This window comes from Botryllus schlosseri, chromosome 3 (assembly GCF_051294905.1).
Source record: "Botryllus schlosseri isolate E-star chromosome 3, Bs_hap1, whole genome shotgun sequence".
In the NCBI taxonomy this organism is placed as follows: Eukaryota; Metazoa; Chordata; class Ascidiacea; order Stolidobranchia; family Styelidae; genus Botryllus; species Botryllus schlosseri.
This window is the reverse complement of record NC_137238.1, coordinates 917,142-931,981: the sequence shown is the minus strand read 5'-3', so window position 1 is coordinate 931,981 and position 14,840 is coordinate 917,142. Positions and strand designations below refer to the sequence as shown.

Genomic DNA, 14,840 nt, shown 5'->3' with positions numbered 1-14,840 from the left:
TTAAAGGTCAACTGCATCTTGAAAATGACTTTGCCTTATTTCGTACGTTATGTGGTTAGGAATATGAATAAAATAAAAAAAGTTGAAATTACATGATAGTTTTCAAGTAATTTAAATTATAAATCGAAAAGCTGAAAAACGGATATGAAATCATTCAGCTATGAAATGACGTCATGTGAGTGACACAGTAGAAGTCCTGGTATAGCTCAGTGTGGTAAACAGATAGTTATTCGTGTTGGGATTGACTTTGATGCTGGATTTGATTGTGAATATGGAAGGTATGAAGAAGATGAGGCACGTAGGTACATCTTGTGTCGCGTATGGTTGCTCGAATACGCGATATTCGGTACCCAAAGTGTCTTTTCATCGCTGTCCAAATCCTATTGCTGGAGAGGATTATGAAGACTGTGAAAGTGATATCCAATCCCTGTCAAGTGACGATAGCTTCCACCCAACAGAGTTAGATGGCGAGTCAGAGTGAGTACTTGAACAGTGTAATCATATTCGTACCAAGTCTTCACCAAGATATTGATTTGCAGGCATTCAGATTCAGAGAAATGTCTGGAGAATAGCAAGACCCAGTTTGTGATTGTGGACAGGAATAAGCTGGTAAGCATTTTTCAACATTGTCCAATGTGTCAATCAGAGTCGGACGTGCAAGAGTCAAGTTTAGGTAGCACACTGAGAATCAAGCAAGACTGCACAAACTGCTCATACTCCAGATTTTGATTTATGGGTAGTGTAGATGCCGTTACATCCTTTAAAGATGAAAAAACCTACTTGACTGTATCAAAAAGAAACAAACTGCTCCATTCAGCATATATACATGATACATATAGGCCTAAATTTAAGTTACAATGAATAGCATCTTTGATTCTGTTGTTTACCATTATGACAATCCATTTTCAGATTTATTGGCATACGAAAGGATTTGCGATGTTCTCTACTCCACGCGAATGGAAAATGACATACGCCATGTATCGCCGAATGGAAACACTGCTGGAAGTGAATCATTCAATGCCCTCCTCAATCATTTCTGCCCAAAGTTATATCACTACAATCATATTTCAGTCAAAAAGCCAGGTAGGTACCTTGCAGTGTCTCGGCTATTCAAAACAACCTGCCGTATATCAGATTTTGGCATAATTACTAGCCTCATCAATTATGCATATTTTGTAGGATGCAGTTGGCAATCCTGCATTTGAATGAAAATTGCTCGAAAATTGTCAAAAGAAGGAGCACCGCGGTCAAATACCCGAAGTACAAAGATGGGGAATGTGCGGCTCACATGATCCTTGAAAATTCAACATTTGGTAACTGCCGGTGATCTGACTGCATCAAAAGATTTCGTCATATTGTTATGCCTGTTCTAGATTACTGCAATGAGCTTGCCGAAGAAGTTCAAGCACTCATCAGAACTGGACCAGAAACTGTTAAGTTGAGCGATTGTGCTGGGACCGTTCCACCTCCTCTGACTAGCAGCATAATCAAAATTAGCAGAGAGGAAGCTATTGCCCGACATAAAACCCGATATGCTTTTCTGCCTGACACAGTAGTTATTTTGGTCGATGAGTTATATGCGTTTATTATTTGGAATACAACTGTACATTCACAATGTGGCGTTACTGAACTGGAATCCTGTGTAAGAATTTAACGTAAATTTTGTTCAGGAAGCAGTAACAACGCATGCAGGCAGGATTTTCCGCTGGATTTTGCCACAGAATCCCCATACCCAGCGAACACAATTTCTGTGGGCAGTATGTTTCAACTTCCTGAAAAGTGAAAACAAATGTATTAGTGCGAGAAAAGTATTTGGCAACCGAATCAGAGATTCATCCCATTCATGCATCGAACTCGATGTTATTATTCTGCGGCCATATTCCTGTTGATATCCATAGTAGGACATCTCCAACACGTCAACGTCCAGACACACTGAATTGAATCCTGGCAATACTGTGATACACTTCAATTCTGTCAGTAACTCTCGGAACCTCCTTACAGCACAAACTTATCAAGATACATGACTGAAACGAGCTATTACACTACAGACTATACAACTGTATTCCATGTAGTCTCGACGAGCGGCTTGCGCTGAGCAAGCTAGGCTGATCATGACCCATCATATGAAGATGCAAGGGGTTCCACTGACGTGGGATGGAGCGCATCAACACCTGAACCAATACGGCATTTAAACGGTAATTTTGTAAGTACGTGCAAAAATGATACTTACATTCGACATCCGAGTACTCGGACTCAGTCTCAATATCACTTGGCAAATCAGATCCAATGGAAACCTCGGCCATAACTGACTAGAATAAAAACTGCGAGAACACAAACAGCCGCTGTTACCGCTGTTGATAATATGTGTCACTCACTTGACGTCACAATGCACATTCTGCTTTTTCTGTAAACATGCCAATATTGGAACTTTCAGTCAAAATTACGGCAATTTCCGATTGAGTTGAAACACGGAAAGTCGGTAATTTCGTTATGAAAAAAAATTCTGAACATGATTCCGCAAAGTTGTCATGAAGATGCAGTTGACCTTTAATAGTCGTAATATAGGAGAGACAAAGTAGACCGAGAGACGAGTTAGCGGCGTACAGAAGAAAGAGGATGTCAGGGAACCGCGACGCCGTACCCTCGCCAGCGGTTTGTAGTAAGGTTAGGCAGGAAGCCCGTAAAATTCTTGTCCCAGACCAAATCAACATATGGAATTCCTTGACACGTATCCGTGAAAAATGAGTTGCTGGTGACCAGAACAAAAAGATCGCTGGGACCTTGCAACGCCAAGGCAAAGATCCGCGATACTTGATGTTCTGGTCGCTTGAAACCATGAAAATCTTTCGTGGGATTGCAAAAATTGACATAGTATATCTGGATGCAACTGGCAGCATTCTGCGCAACTCGGGTCAAAGAACATTTTACATGTATGAGTTGGTTGTTAGGCACCCTGTGAAAGGGAAATCTCCAATTGCTCTTGCCTCTCTTTTGAGTAATCGACACAACATAGCCACGATCAGCAACCTCCTTTTTCAATTTCGCCGTGACGAAAAGGACGTGTTTCGTGGCCCTGACGCTGCTTTCCATCTGCGATGGACGCGTAGTATTGATAACCTCGATTTTGGACAATTTCATGGAAGAGTCCGTTGATTTCTATCTTCAGTGCTGCTATAGGCTTATATCCGGGACCAGGGCCGTAACATCACTTCGACAGGCCCCCCAAAACGTTGGTCTCGGGCCCCCCAAATTGCGATAAACCGAAATTCTGGGGGGCCTTCGCCCCCAGACCCCCTTCGGCTGTACGCTGTTTACCGCTACTTGTCGTCTACATTGCGGGGCCGTTTAGTGATTCTACTTTTCTCGCCTGAACGCGCGAAGCGCGAGAAAATTATATAGTTCATGACTGAATATGTCATTATGATCCGGAATTGCATATATATCGCTATCAATTTTTATCCTCTCTCTGCTCACGTAATCTGATTTACTAGGAGAGTTACGTGAGGTGTGTTTGAAAAGGTAGGACCCATCAATAAAAATTAAACATATCCAGGTTTATACCCGCTGGCAGGAACGAAACAGCACTTCGTCAAGACCCTCGCCCCCCCCACAAAAAAAAACATGAGTCATGGGTCCCATATAGGCTGATCTAGTGATCCTGCGGGATGATTCGATGATTAATGATAAAATCGGTCAATATGATCGGAAATTGCATATATATTGCTATCAATTTCTCGTACTCTCTGCTCACGTAATCAGATTTACCGGTAGTGCTGAGTACTATATCCACAACAACAACAATCATTGGGTTATAATTTTCATCTGAACAAGTTACACACAACGCACAATCCTTTACTCTAACATCAACCTCGGCCTAGAGTGCCCGATGTCACAGTTCTTTTCGATGTTGATCTTTTTTTGAAGACGCAGTCCTTTCTACTAGTTCTTCTGGGAATCGAACCCGGTCCTCCGGCTTAGTACTATCTCCCCCCCCCCCCGCAATGACTGAATGTGGTGTCTATGAAACTGTAAATGATAATTGATCATCTTCGGGCGGGCGGACACGTTGGTAAGACTTCGTTACATGATGTTATTTCGTGACCTCCTGTCTGCTATATCAAAAAAAAATCGCCCAAACGTACTAAACTAAAAGATCACACGATTTCAGATTGGTATTTCTTCTAATTTTCCCCTTCCGGATGGTATTTGTCTTGTGAGGTTCAGATTGCCAAGACAGGAACATTCGGCGCCAGTCATTTAGGCGCCTATATGTATTTTGTATCCACAACGAAGTTTTCGGTCAGCATAAGGCCAGTCCTTGTCGGCCAAGGTTTTCTCGCTGCTGATCGTTCTGGCACACTTCTTGAAGTGGCATGTTACATGGCCTAACTTTATATGTCGGTATGTCGTAATGCTGTAATGGTCAACGCCGATATGCCCATTCCTATAAATCTTAAATCTATTTTTGGGGTAGGGGGAGAGTACCAATAATCAAGAACTTTGACAACGTAAAATCGCGCGGAGCGCAAAAAAATTTTTAAAAAGTTGCAACAATTTTCAAAAAATACTCTGTAATTCATATCAATTCACGAAATAATTTTGGGGCCCCTTCGAGCTCGCCCCTCCAATTTGGGGGTTTGAGGTGCGGCAGTTACGGCCCTGTCCGGGACAGCCACTGGGAATGATTTGAAAAAACATTTTCTCAAATTGTGTGCAAGTCACATTATGAAAAATTTCAAGACCTTATGCTCAAAAAATAAATGCAGGTGTCAGGAGATGATGTATATATTTGGATTGCTCCTTTAATCTTCTGATTGGAACTTCATCTTGCTTCATATACATCATCTCACTATCTTATTCAACACCAATAACGAGACTGCTGCGGACAAATCTTTGCATTTTTTTCTCGGTGCCATAACACGCGAAGATAACAAATTTTGCTCGACTGAAAATGTCGATGATATGTTTGACTAAGCTGGCGATGAGTCGACTGAGTCAATCTCTTCGTGGGGGTTTTGGAAAGTGTAATTTCACGGGCTATGGCTGAGGTGGAATCTTTAATACCCGCTGGCAAAAATAGGTACTACATGCCTGAAATGTTTGCTTCTTTCAAGAAGAATTTTCTTCCAAGGATTCCGTACATAACAAGCTTACTCACTGGGAATCTGGGTCGATTTGGGAGTAACCTCACCTACGCAGCATATGACACCTTTTTTAAATCTTTGAAATCCAGCCCTTACCAGAATTTAACGCGCGATTGCCGAACGTCTGGTAGCACGAAAAAATCCAATCAGGAACTCACGCGTTCGGGCCTGGACGGCCGACGAAACTGGATCAAGTTGCAATGGTCTATGACGAATTGCACACCGCCTTGATTCGAGAATTTCATGGTAATTTGAACAGATTTGCTAATCATCCCATGAAGGGCAAGTTGCCAAAATCAATTAATACCCTCCCAGAAGAAGTGGAAGTATGGAAAAAATCCTTTAGAAATGATCCTCCGAATCGACACATCGGAAAGTATTTTCAGGCTAAAAAAAAGCACTACGCGGCGTCGATAAGAACAAGCCCGGTATTTCTGTTCGATCTGTTGTATCGCATAACTGTTGCCGTCTTTCTCAGCGCTTTGTTTCTAAAAGAACTATCTCTCCTCATTTAACGACTATTCGCACGCGTAACAAGCGAATTTTAGAATCGGATCTATGGCTTAACAGCGATATAATCGATCATTGTATGTGGAGGTTGTCTTTGCCCAGCAAACACCCGATGTCCAGTTGACTTCCTGCGGAAAAGACGCAGGACGCCCAGTGTTACTTCCCTGGAGTGGATTTGTCGACTACTAGAAGCGTCCTAAACACTTCCTGAGTTGGTCTACTATGGACGTGAAGCGACTCCATATGGACTCATTGGATCTGCTGCGAACGTGACTCCCTATGGATGCGTCAGACCTACTGTGGACGCGACGTGACTCCCTATGGATATGTCATTTACCACCTGTTCTATTCCTCAGGATTACCATATCAGGACTCCCCTCCTAACCTGGTGCAATTACATGGAATTCAACATCATATAAACTAACGAACTGTTTATATTGGGTTACTGTAAAACGACAATTGCAAAATACAAGTACAACATTAACTTATGAACTATTACTGGTAAACAAAGTTCAGGCTTACGTGAAAAATCGATCAGGAAATCACTACGAATAAATGTGTCAGTGGGATTTTGCATATAACAGCAAGTTCTAAGTCAATTTTATATTACCCTTACAAACATTTCAATTGAAGTGCATCATGAAATTAGAAATAAACGTGTCACATGACTTTGAAAAAGTACAACTGCTAATACAACTAAAACAGGGAAAAGCATGGAGCAATCATAAGTAAAATTTACATTGCATATTATAAAACGATGCATCATTTGCACCGCATCATGTTAAGAGCGCGAGTGCGTATTCGCAATAAACTTGGTTGCAACAACAGTTTTCTTCTTGGTCTTTGTTTTGCCTGAAACATATACAACAATATCAGCAAATCATTTGTAGAGCCACTCTGCTGACATAGCACATGAAATTTGCGTCAGAGCTGCTTCAATTTCTATTCCCTCATGCATTAATTGTGATCCGCTACTTCTACTTGTGCTGAGTGATAATTTATGACGATACTACAATGTCTACTCGAGTACGGGAGCTTCTGACGTTGTGATACAGAGTATGAAACCCGTCAATCAAATTATATTGTGGAAACACCTCAAGTGCATACTTCAGTACTTTCCAGAACTTCTACTTTACCTAAAATAGTTTTGATAAGCCATGTATATCGCTGCTTGAGTGCTTGAATCCGAGTAGAAATACATTGCGTTACTCTTACTTGTACTAGACTACTGACGCTACAAATATTTCTAATTGAGTACTGAACATGATTGCTTTCCTTATCTCTGTTTAAAAGCATACAACTACGACATTCCTCAAGTCTCCATATTTTGACCATGTCGACACTTGGAAGTAGTTTGATGTCTTGTAAATCGCTATTTATACTATTTAGTACGGTACTAACGATGAATACTTTGACCACCTTTATTTGGAACTTATCACCTACTACAACTGGGGCTTGCCACGAATCTGAATAGAGCAACGATAAGTCGAAACAGATGATCTTTTAGGGTACATAAATTGTATTCAACAAGAATTAGAATTCCGATTCTATGTACCACTGCGAGGCCTAAAAACATAGATTCGTCATATCGCAGAACACGGCACATGTAGGACGTAGCTACGCACGATCGTGTGAATGACAAATGTATTGTCTCAAAGTACCATAAAATAGGAATTATCTTAAATCTAAAAAACATTCTTCGATATGATGTAGAGCCGGTATTCATTTTCTTCGAATTCGCATACGAGATAGATATTTCAACTTTTCCTTGTTCATAATGTTGTCACATCATATAGAGCAGAGGCTTCAAATTTAAATGTGGTCGCAGGTCAATTTCCGGATTTTTGACGACGCAGCAACATAGGGATATTCAATGTATAATTTCCATGTAGGCCTTATTTGACGGGAGCTTGCAGACAGGCATTCCACAAACATCTCGAGATGTAATTTACTATTGTATTATTCACGTTTGACACGAAAAAAATCACAGTTTTGAATATTTCAATAAAATTATTTTTGTGCTGGGCATAATTTGTTAAAATAATGAGTTATAGAGATGATGCAATAGGATGCATCATGACATCATCAAACTCTGGGTTATACTATTTCAGTTGGTGGACCTTTGATCTAGTATCAGAGCATTTGAGCGGTGTAGCCTAATCCGGGTTTTGATATAGTCGTGATAAGTAGGCTGTTGCTACTGTCATTACCAAAGTCAAATTAATTCAGAATTAGATGTTGGCTTCGATTATTATTGGAACATATCAACAACTTTAGCCATAGTAATAGCATTGTTTCTTAGCCTTAGCGATCGCACACTTCATGCTACTCATTAGATTTCTAGCAGCCCAAAATTTATTTTCAACACAATTTCTGATGGTACCTATATTAAAATCAGATAGTCAATTCACATAAAATTGCGCATAGCACGAGAACCACAGCATATAGGTCTAATTCCACGATGCATATCGTACCACAAAAGGGTCTACGGGCCCTGTTCAAGAACCCCTGGGATAGAATAGAGCACAAAATCTTCTTTTAGAACTTTTTACTTCATTTTGAAGTGAATTTTACAAGCCTGGTAAATGGCTAATTGTACAGCAGAAATTCAAGGCGTTGCAACTATTTAAACTCCGGTGCAAACAATATGTACTTTGATCACCAACTATGATTAAACGCTAAGAATGCCTACGCAACACCTCGACCAAATCTACTTTTTCAAACTTATTATTTGTATACTTTCCAGAAGTGCATTATCTACTTCCATTTCGAGTAGATCTAACGCAACTTTAAAGTTGTTACCTCTAGGTGTGTATAAATCCATAACATTACATCTACTTCAGTTCAAAAGATGATTACTTTCACAGCCTCTGGTTTCCATGAAGTGTATACAATGTTTTATACCTTTTGACTTTTTCCTGAGGATGACGCAGCACCGATTTTTCAGCAACGCTTGTTCCATGTGGCAGTAGTTCTTCCGAACGTTTTTGGTTCCAGTCATCAAGACATACTTTGCCCAGTGTTCTTGACGTTGTTGAACACTATCAATTGAAGACATTGCCGATCTAAATAATCAAAGATATTATTATGTTTGTAGTGAAGCCATTTGTCAAGAAGCCAAGCCAGGAATCTAGAATATCCTGTAAAAAAAAAGACAATGAAGTTCAAGCTGGACCATTTGCACATTCTACTCACTACAATGACTAATCAGTAGGGCTGAGCACATTGGTATGGTTACTCAAATCTCGAACGAGTATAAATTCTTATGATTCGAGCCAAGTATGTGACTATTTTCAAGAGAGCCTACTGAAATTACACGCTCTGTGCCACTATAACAATGCAGTTTATAATAAAATTATAGTTCCACCCAGCACGTTTTAGCAGCCCGATTGCGAACCACCGTCAATTGTATATTTCCGCATCATCGATGGCACTTTTTTCAGGGTAATAAATTGCTAATTAATGAAATATCATAAATCATCATATATAGTTCGTAACTTCAACTTACATAATTTAACATCTTGATCCATGAACAATGCACCACTGCGGCGCCTTCCTCTGAAGTTTAGAACTACATAACATTGCCTGTTCAATATCTAGTCTCCTGGTAGAAATGAAGTAACTTTGTATACACAAACACAGATATGTCCCATCCATATATAGTAAGAATCCATTGATAATAAGGTTGTGTTTTCTTATCGACGGCAAGATGACCATGAGCAATCAGCCTTCCTTAGGGCCCATCCATAGCCTACTTTTTTGATACTGCTGCAATGTAGGCAATGTTTCCGTGTATATATACTAATATAGAAAGTTATAATCAAGCAATAAAAGTATGCACGGAGGCCGTGCCAACATTGCGGTAACATTGCCAACAACCCGTCTGCACCAGGCCATGAACATGTTAAGTTTATAGAGTTTATAATTGGTTTAGTGTTGGAGTATCCTTTGATTAGAGCGAGGTTAAAGATGGGCTAACAAACTATTATAATGTTGTTCCTAAAAAACCCTAAATATAAACCAATATTGCCAAAAATTCTTACATGTTCACTGAAAGCCTCAATTATTTTATTAACGCTATTATAGATGGTTATGGTTAAATACTGTTGTGGACACAAGAATACGAAAATGGATGTTAATGTGATGCTACAATCCTCATGCATCCACAAATTCAGCAATCTCACATTCCATAAAGGAACATTCCACATTTCTATAAGCCTATACATAACATTTCAAAATTCAGTATATACCGATATGTTATAAAATACCGGTACATTACTTTATGCGGCATCTGGTTTGCTGATTGGGTTCTGCAGTCCTAGGAAATCCTTGTAAAACTTTTCACAGGATGCACATGAAATGGCAAGTTATTGCTTGTGAGACATTATGGAACAGAGCACAATAAATCAGACTTCTATGATCAATACATTATCATATAGTATCAAATGTAGCCTACTACAAGAATTATCGGCTTGCATGAGTTACCGATTAGCAGCGGGTCGATCAATTCCGTCTGTAGGTGATATTACAGCCGTGTCGCTATAATCATATAATCGAATTCATTATATCGCATCAGCAGTTCATGATGATCGAGACTATTGCTGTTTATTAAATATAGCACTCAAATACCAAGCTCCCTGCCCTTCCGGTACTCATGATAGAGACATCTCACAGTCCACGCTGTTAACGTTTCCAATTATGAACTAAACCGTTACTGTGATAATTCGTCCCTCCGCCATTGCTACATACGGTGATCAAATTGAATTACACGCGCGGCGCATGCGCGATGCTCGCCAAATAGAAGAAGGCAGGCTTCTCGTTTTATGGTTGGATGAATCTGAAGCAACAGGCGTGTTCGACTCCATTATCGAAATCGCCGAGAGGATTGCTTACTGCGTTGTTTCGTGATTGTAATAGTCATCACAATCCCATCATGACGATTATCAAGTTCTGATATCGGAATATTTCACATGCATTACGAGTATTTGCCCCTGATGTGGGCATTTTCGACCCAGTAATGTCACAATAAAATAAGCCACTGTGTCTCTGTATCGCACATTATATCGAGCCTCTTTAGCACTGTGCGACCGCAATGATCGACAGCCGGGCTTGTGAGTTCCACGCGATGAGAAAGTCACACCATATCAACATTCACGGCTTCACTCCACTAGATTTCACTTGTATCATGACTGTATACAACACAACTTATTCAGCATTCACTGCAGAATAATGCACATTTGAGTTCATAGAAACGATTTCCCAGTAAGGACATCCAAATCAACTCCTGTGTTGGTGGCATCCAGGCATCACACTATTATGACATCCACTGGAATGGTCATTGGTGACTGGCATAGGAGCACTCTTAAAGTTACTTCCTCTGGGGGTCTCTTGGAGTTACATAATTGGACATCAATTTGTGACTTACTGAGCAAGTCCTCAGTCACTAAAAGTAGGACGTGGGACGACTGGGCACAATTGTGGACGTACCCGTTAGTCCGTGGGAGATCGGGTGTTTGCTGGGTGGATTTTCTGACTGTGGACGGTCTAGTCAGCAGCAGCTGTTACATTCCTGAAAACGCGCCGTCATACACTTCCAAATCGAAATTCGTTCAAATACTGAACATCAACAATAACCATTGGGTAACTGTTTCGAATGTTCTGTCTTCTGACTGCAATGTTGTAAATGTATGTGACTATTCGTACTTCCGCAAAGCTTACATTGGGACATCTGGGTAACAGTTTCGGATGTTCTGTCTTATGACTGTAAATGTACATGACTATTCGTACTTCCGCAAAGCTTACATTGGGACATCTGCATTATATTCAATCGCCAAACTCTGCCGTCTCGATTCAAGCAGCTTTATCAATCATTTTCCAAGATGTCTAGTAGCAGAGCAATTCTTCCCATTGTGGGGCATACGCCGCTTATCTTACTTTGTCTTGGAGAGGACCCGGGACGTGTTGGTTATAATGAGAGTACGCTTCGCAGTTATTGTTTGGCAATAATGAAATGAGGCTCCATCACACGACAAGGGGGTGAGCGCGACACTCACTCTGGCCCTAGGTCGACAATACCGGTGGCAGTATATTGCCATTGCAAATTGCCTTGGGATAAAAATTATCAGGGACCGATGGTCGAACGCTCGATGTGCAAGATATGGTTTCACGATACTTGCCCCGTTCCACAAATTCCGGAAAATATTTTCAGCGATGACGGTCTGCTATGGAATTGCTCGAAGTATATCAACATACAGAAATTCAGCACCTGATTGATTTGGTAACTCCGACCGTCTTTCCATTACTTTCTTGCATTTGCATGTTTTTCAGCTTGCCGCTTGAACCGAGCCCAGTTGGTTATTTTCGTCTTACAAATAACATGCATGTTTCCAATTCACGGACCAAAATTGTTTTTATTAGTCCGATTTCTGGACATATTTGTAGTGAAATGTAACTATTGTCGCCTAATGAATCGTGACAGTGAGTTTTAGACCGCGCGTATTGACTACAAACAAATCGATTCACATCATCAAACCTGACAAAGGTTCCGGGATTGTCATTATGGACAAATCTGATTACATTGGCAAGATGGGGAGCATTCTGAACGACACATCAAGGTTCATTGCTATTGGACCAGCAGCTGACAACACCAGCGCGATTGAAGCAAGAATGCAACGATTACTTCTGACTGCAAAGAAAGCAGTGAAAATATCATCTACGGACTACGATCAAGCTAGAGCAGTAGGATCCATGCGCCCGCGCTTGTATGGTCTACCTAAGACGCATTAATCTAATGTGACATTGCGTCCAATACTCTCAATGGTTGGCTCGTCATACCACAAACTCGCTAACTGGATTGCACGCTTTCTTGAACCAGTAAGTTCTCCTTTTGGTATTCATTGCATTCATGACTCGTTCGGCTGTGAGATCAAATGCACCATGCTGTACAAACGCTGAAAACTACAAAGCAAACAGCAGATTTGCTGCAAGAGTTTGAACGGAGGTTTAAGGTCTTCCATGAGCTCAAGAATTACATTTGATTTGCCGTGTTCCGATCGCCATTTACAGTCAAGCCATCAAAAATGGCTGCTGAAATCGACCTCGTAGCTGATTGACCTGCAGTGTGATACCAAAATAAAGGATAAATTTTGCGTCAGTGGACTTGAACAAGTTTTATCAGTATCTTCCACCGCAGTACCCCCCGATTAACAGCCATGGCCGCCAAGGTTTTATCCATGTTTGGAACTACATATCTTCGCGAACAAGTGTTCTCTGTAATGAACAATAATAAAGAGTTCAACGATCACGGCTAACCAATAAACGATCACGGCTAACCAATAAACATCTTAACAATATCGCTAAATGTGCTGCTAGTCGGGATTCGAATCCAAATATTGATGCGATTGTTAAGGATGAGAGATTTCAAGATTCAGCAGCAATACGGGAGCGCAATGAGATAAGACGAACCGTATGTACTTGAAGACGATATAATTCCTTACGTTAGTTCGACCTACAAATCTGGTTAGTCACACCCCTTACCTTGCGTTCCTTACCTTGCGTTCAATTTCATTTTCGGTCGATTTTTGTTCTGCGCCCAATTGTCAGTATGTGTATATTTTCCAAAATTATGTTTTCAATAGACCCCGCTTCATTTTGCATGGACAGGATTGTGTCATTGATTTTAAGGGCCAATCTATCATTCGACAAGAAGAATCAATATGATTAAGACATATTTCTGCAATTTGGAGCCAAGTGGCATGGTATATATCAGGAATGGGCAATTATTTTTCTCCACGGTCAAAATGAGAAGCACAAATATGTTGGCGGGCCGAGTCAGAAACTTCAGAATATCCAGCGTATTGAATTTATTTCTAAATTGGAAGCAGTGTATTACACGAATTGGTGCTCCGTGAATGTGTTGATATGGAGGACAAAGTGTACCCCCAAATATATATATATTTGCAGTCATATTTCGAAACAATGTTAAACAGGATACATTTTGAACTCTCTTTAAACCCCTATCTTAGTTTTTCTGTCAATACCAGCCCCCATCGAGATGCATGATGCACGAGATGTCTTGTATACAATAATTAGCAACGTCTGTGCCGTAATCGCGCGAAGCGCGGACATGATTCATGATTCAATCGGTCAATAATATTGGTAATTGCAAATATATTGCTATATTTTTTGACCTCTCTCAGCCCACGTAGTGGCCTACTCAGTTTTACTGCTAGAGCTGAGTGAGGTACTGTCTTGGAAATATTCGGGAGGGTCCGTTGGTATAATTACTTCGTTCCATGTTGTTATTTCGTGACCTCCCGTCTGGTATGTGAAAGGATATTGAAATCGCCGAAGTGCGCCCAACTAAAAAGACGACCCCGATTCCCGATTGGTATTTCTTCACTGGCAAATATTGCCTATGGACAATTTGTGGTTTTCGGTCAACATAAGGGCAGTCCTTTTCGGCCCGTTACTTAGTTAATTTGATCAACAGTTGCAATTGCAGTGCATTCTCGGAATCCCGTGTTGGGCTAAAGTTCTTTTATCTTGGTATCCCGTGTTGGTCTTTTAGCTAACGCCGAAACGCCCATTTTAAAAACCATTGAATGAAGTTGCATAAATTTTCAAAAAATAACCTATAATTTATGTTCAATTATGAATTAATTTTGGGCGCCCGTCGAGCTCGCCACGCAATTGGGGGTTTGGGGTGCGGCAGTTACGGTCCTAAGGATAATATATAACTTATTGACTTGGTAGTTGGTTTCTGAGATCTGTGCAGCTGGCGGAAATATGGCTTTGTTGATTAGCGAAGGTTGCAGTTATTAACGATATTTGAATTTCAACTTTTGGCTTCGTTTTTGTGACATCCTTTATGGGTGGTGATATATTCATAGAAATCAGGGGCATTGACTGACTTATTTCATGAATTATGGATTATGAAACACATCACGTGACAATGGCACCAAAGAAGGTTTGGTGACTTCTTGTGACTTTAATTCTAACGGCATAACGTGCTACATTGACTTTAGATTTAATCTGTATTAGGCATGTGAGGTACGTATAAGCTGCGTAATCACGGTGTGTTAATGAACAGGCTTGATAGTAAACGAATTTCTGGTTCAGTTTATACATCGTATGGTTTTAGTCCATGCAGCGACATTAACATTAGGTTTGATATTTGAAATTTCA

At 40.5% G+C, this 14,840-nt stretch overlaps 1 protein-coding gene and 2 long non-coding RNA genes across 4 annotated transcripts in view; 1 reads left to right on the top strand and 2 right to left on the bottom strand.

The window, feature by feature from the left end:
• The window catches only part of LOC145435518 (uncharacterized), a 446,234-nt gene that overhangs the window by 125,444 nt on the left and 305,950 nt on the right, over nucleotides 1–14,840 (bottom strand). The gene's annotated exons all lie outside the window — the stretch shown is intronic.
• On the top strand, nucleotides 6–2,522 carry LOC145435470 (uncharacterized). Of its 2 annotated transcripts, XM_080312749.1 has the most exons (5): nucleotides 6–477; nucleotides 540–609; nucleotides 910–1,083; nucleotides 1,180–1,313; nucleotides 1,374–2,522. In XM_080312749.1, the coding sequence occupies exons 1-4, from the start codon at nucleotides 251–253 to the stop codon at nucleotides 1,207–1,209; spliced, it is 501 nt and encodes a 166-aa protein (XP_080168875.1). In that variant the 5' UTR covers nucleotides 6–250; the 3' UTR covers nucleotides 1,210–1,313; nucleotides 1,374–2,522. The 2 variants fall into 2 exon arrangements, with proteins under 2 accessions (XP_080168875.1, XP_080168874.1); XM_080312748.1 differs by lacking the exon at nucleotides 1,374–2,522 and having other exon boundaries at nucleotides 910–1,358.
• Nucleotides 6,071–10,763, bottom strand: LOC145435469 (uncharacterized). Its single transcript, XR_013913854.1, has 3 exons — nucleotides 9,163–10,763; nucleotides 8,559–8,719; nucleotides 6,071–6,506 (listed from the first exon to the last, which is right to left on the bottom strand). It is a non-coding gene; the product is annotated as an uncharacterized LOC145435469 (long non-coding RNA).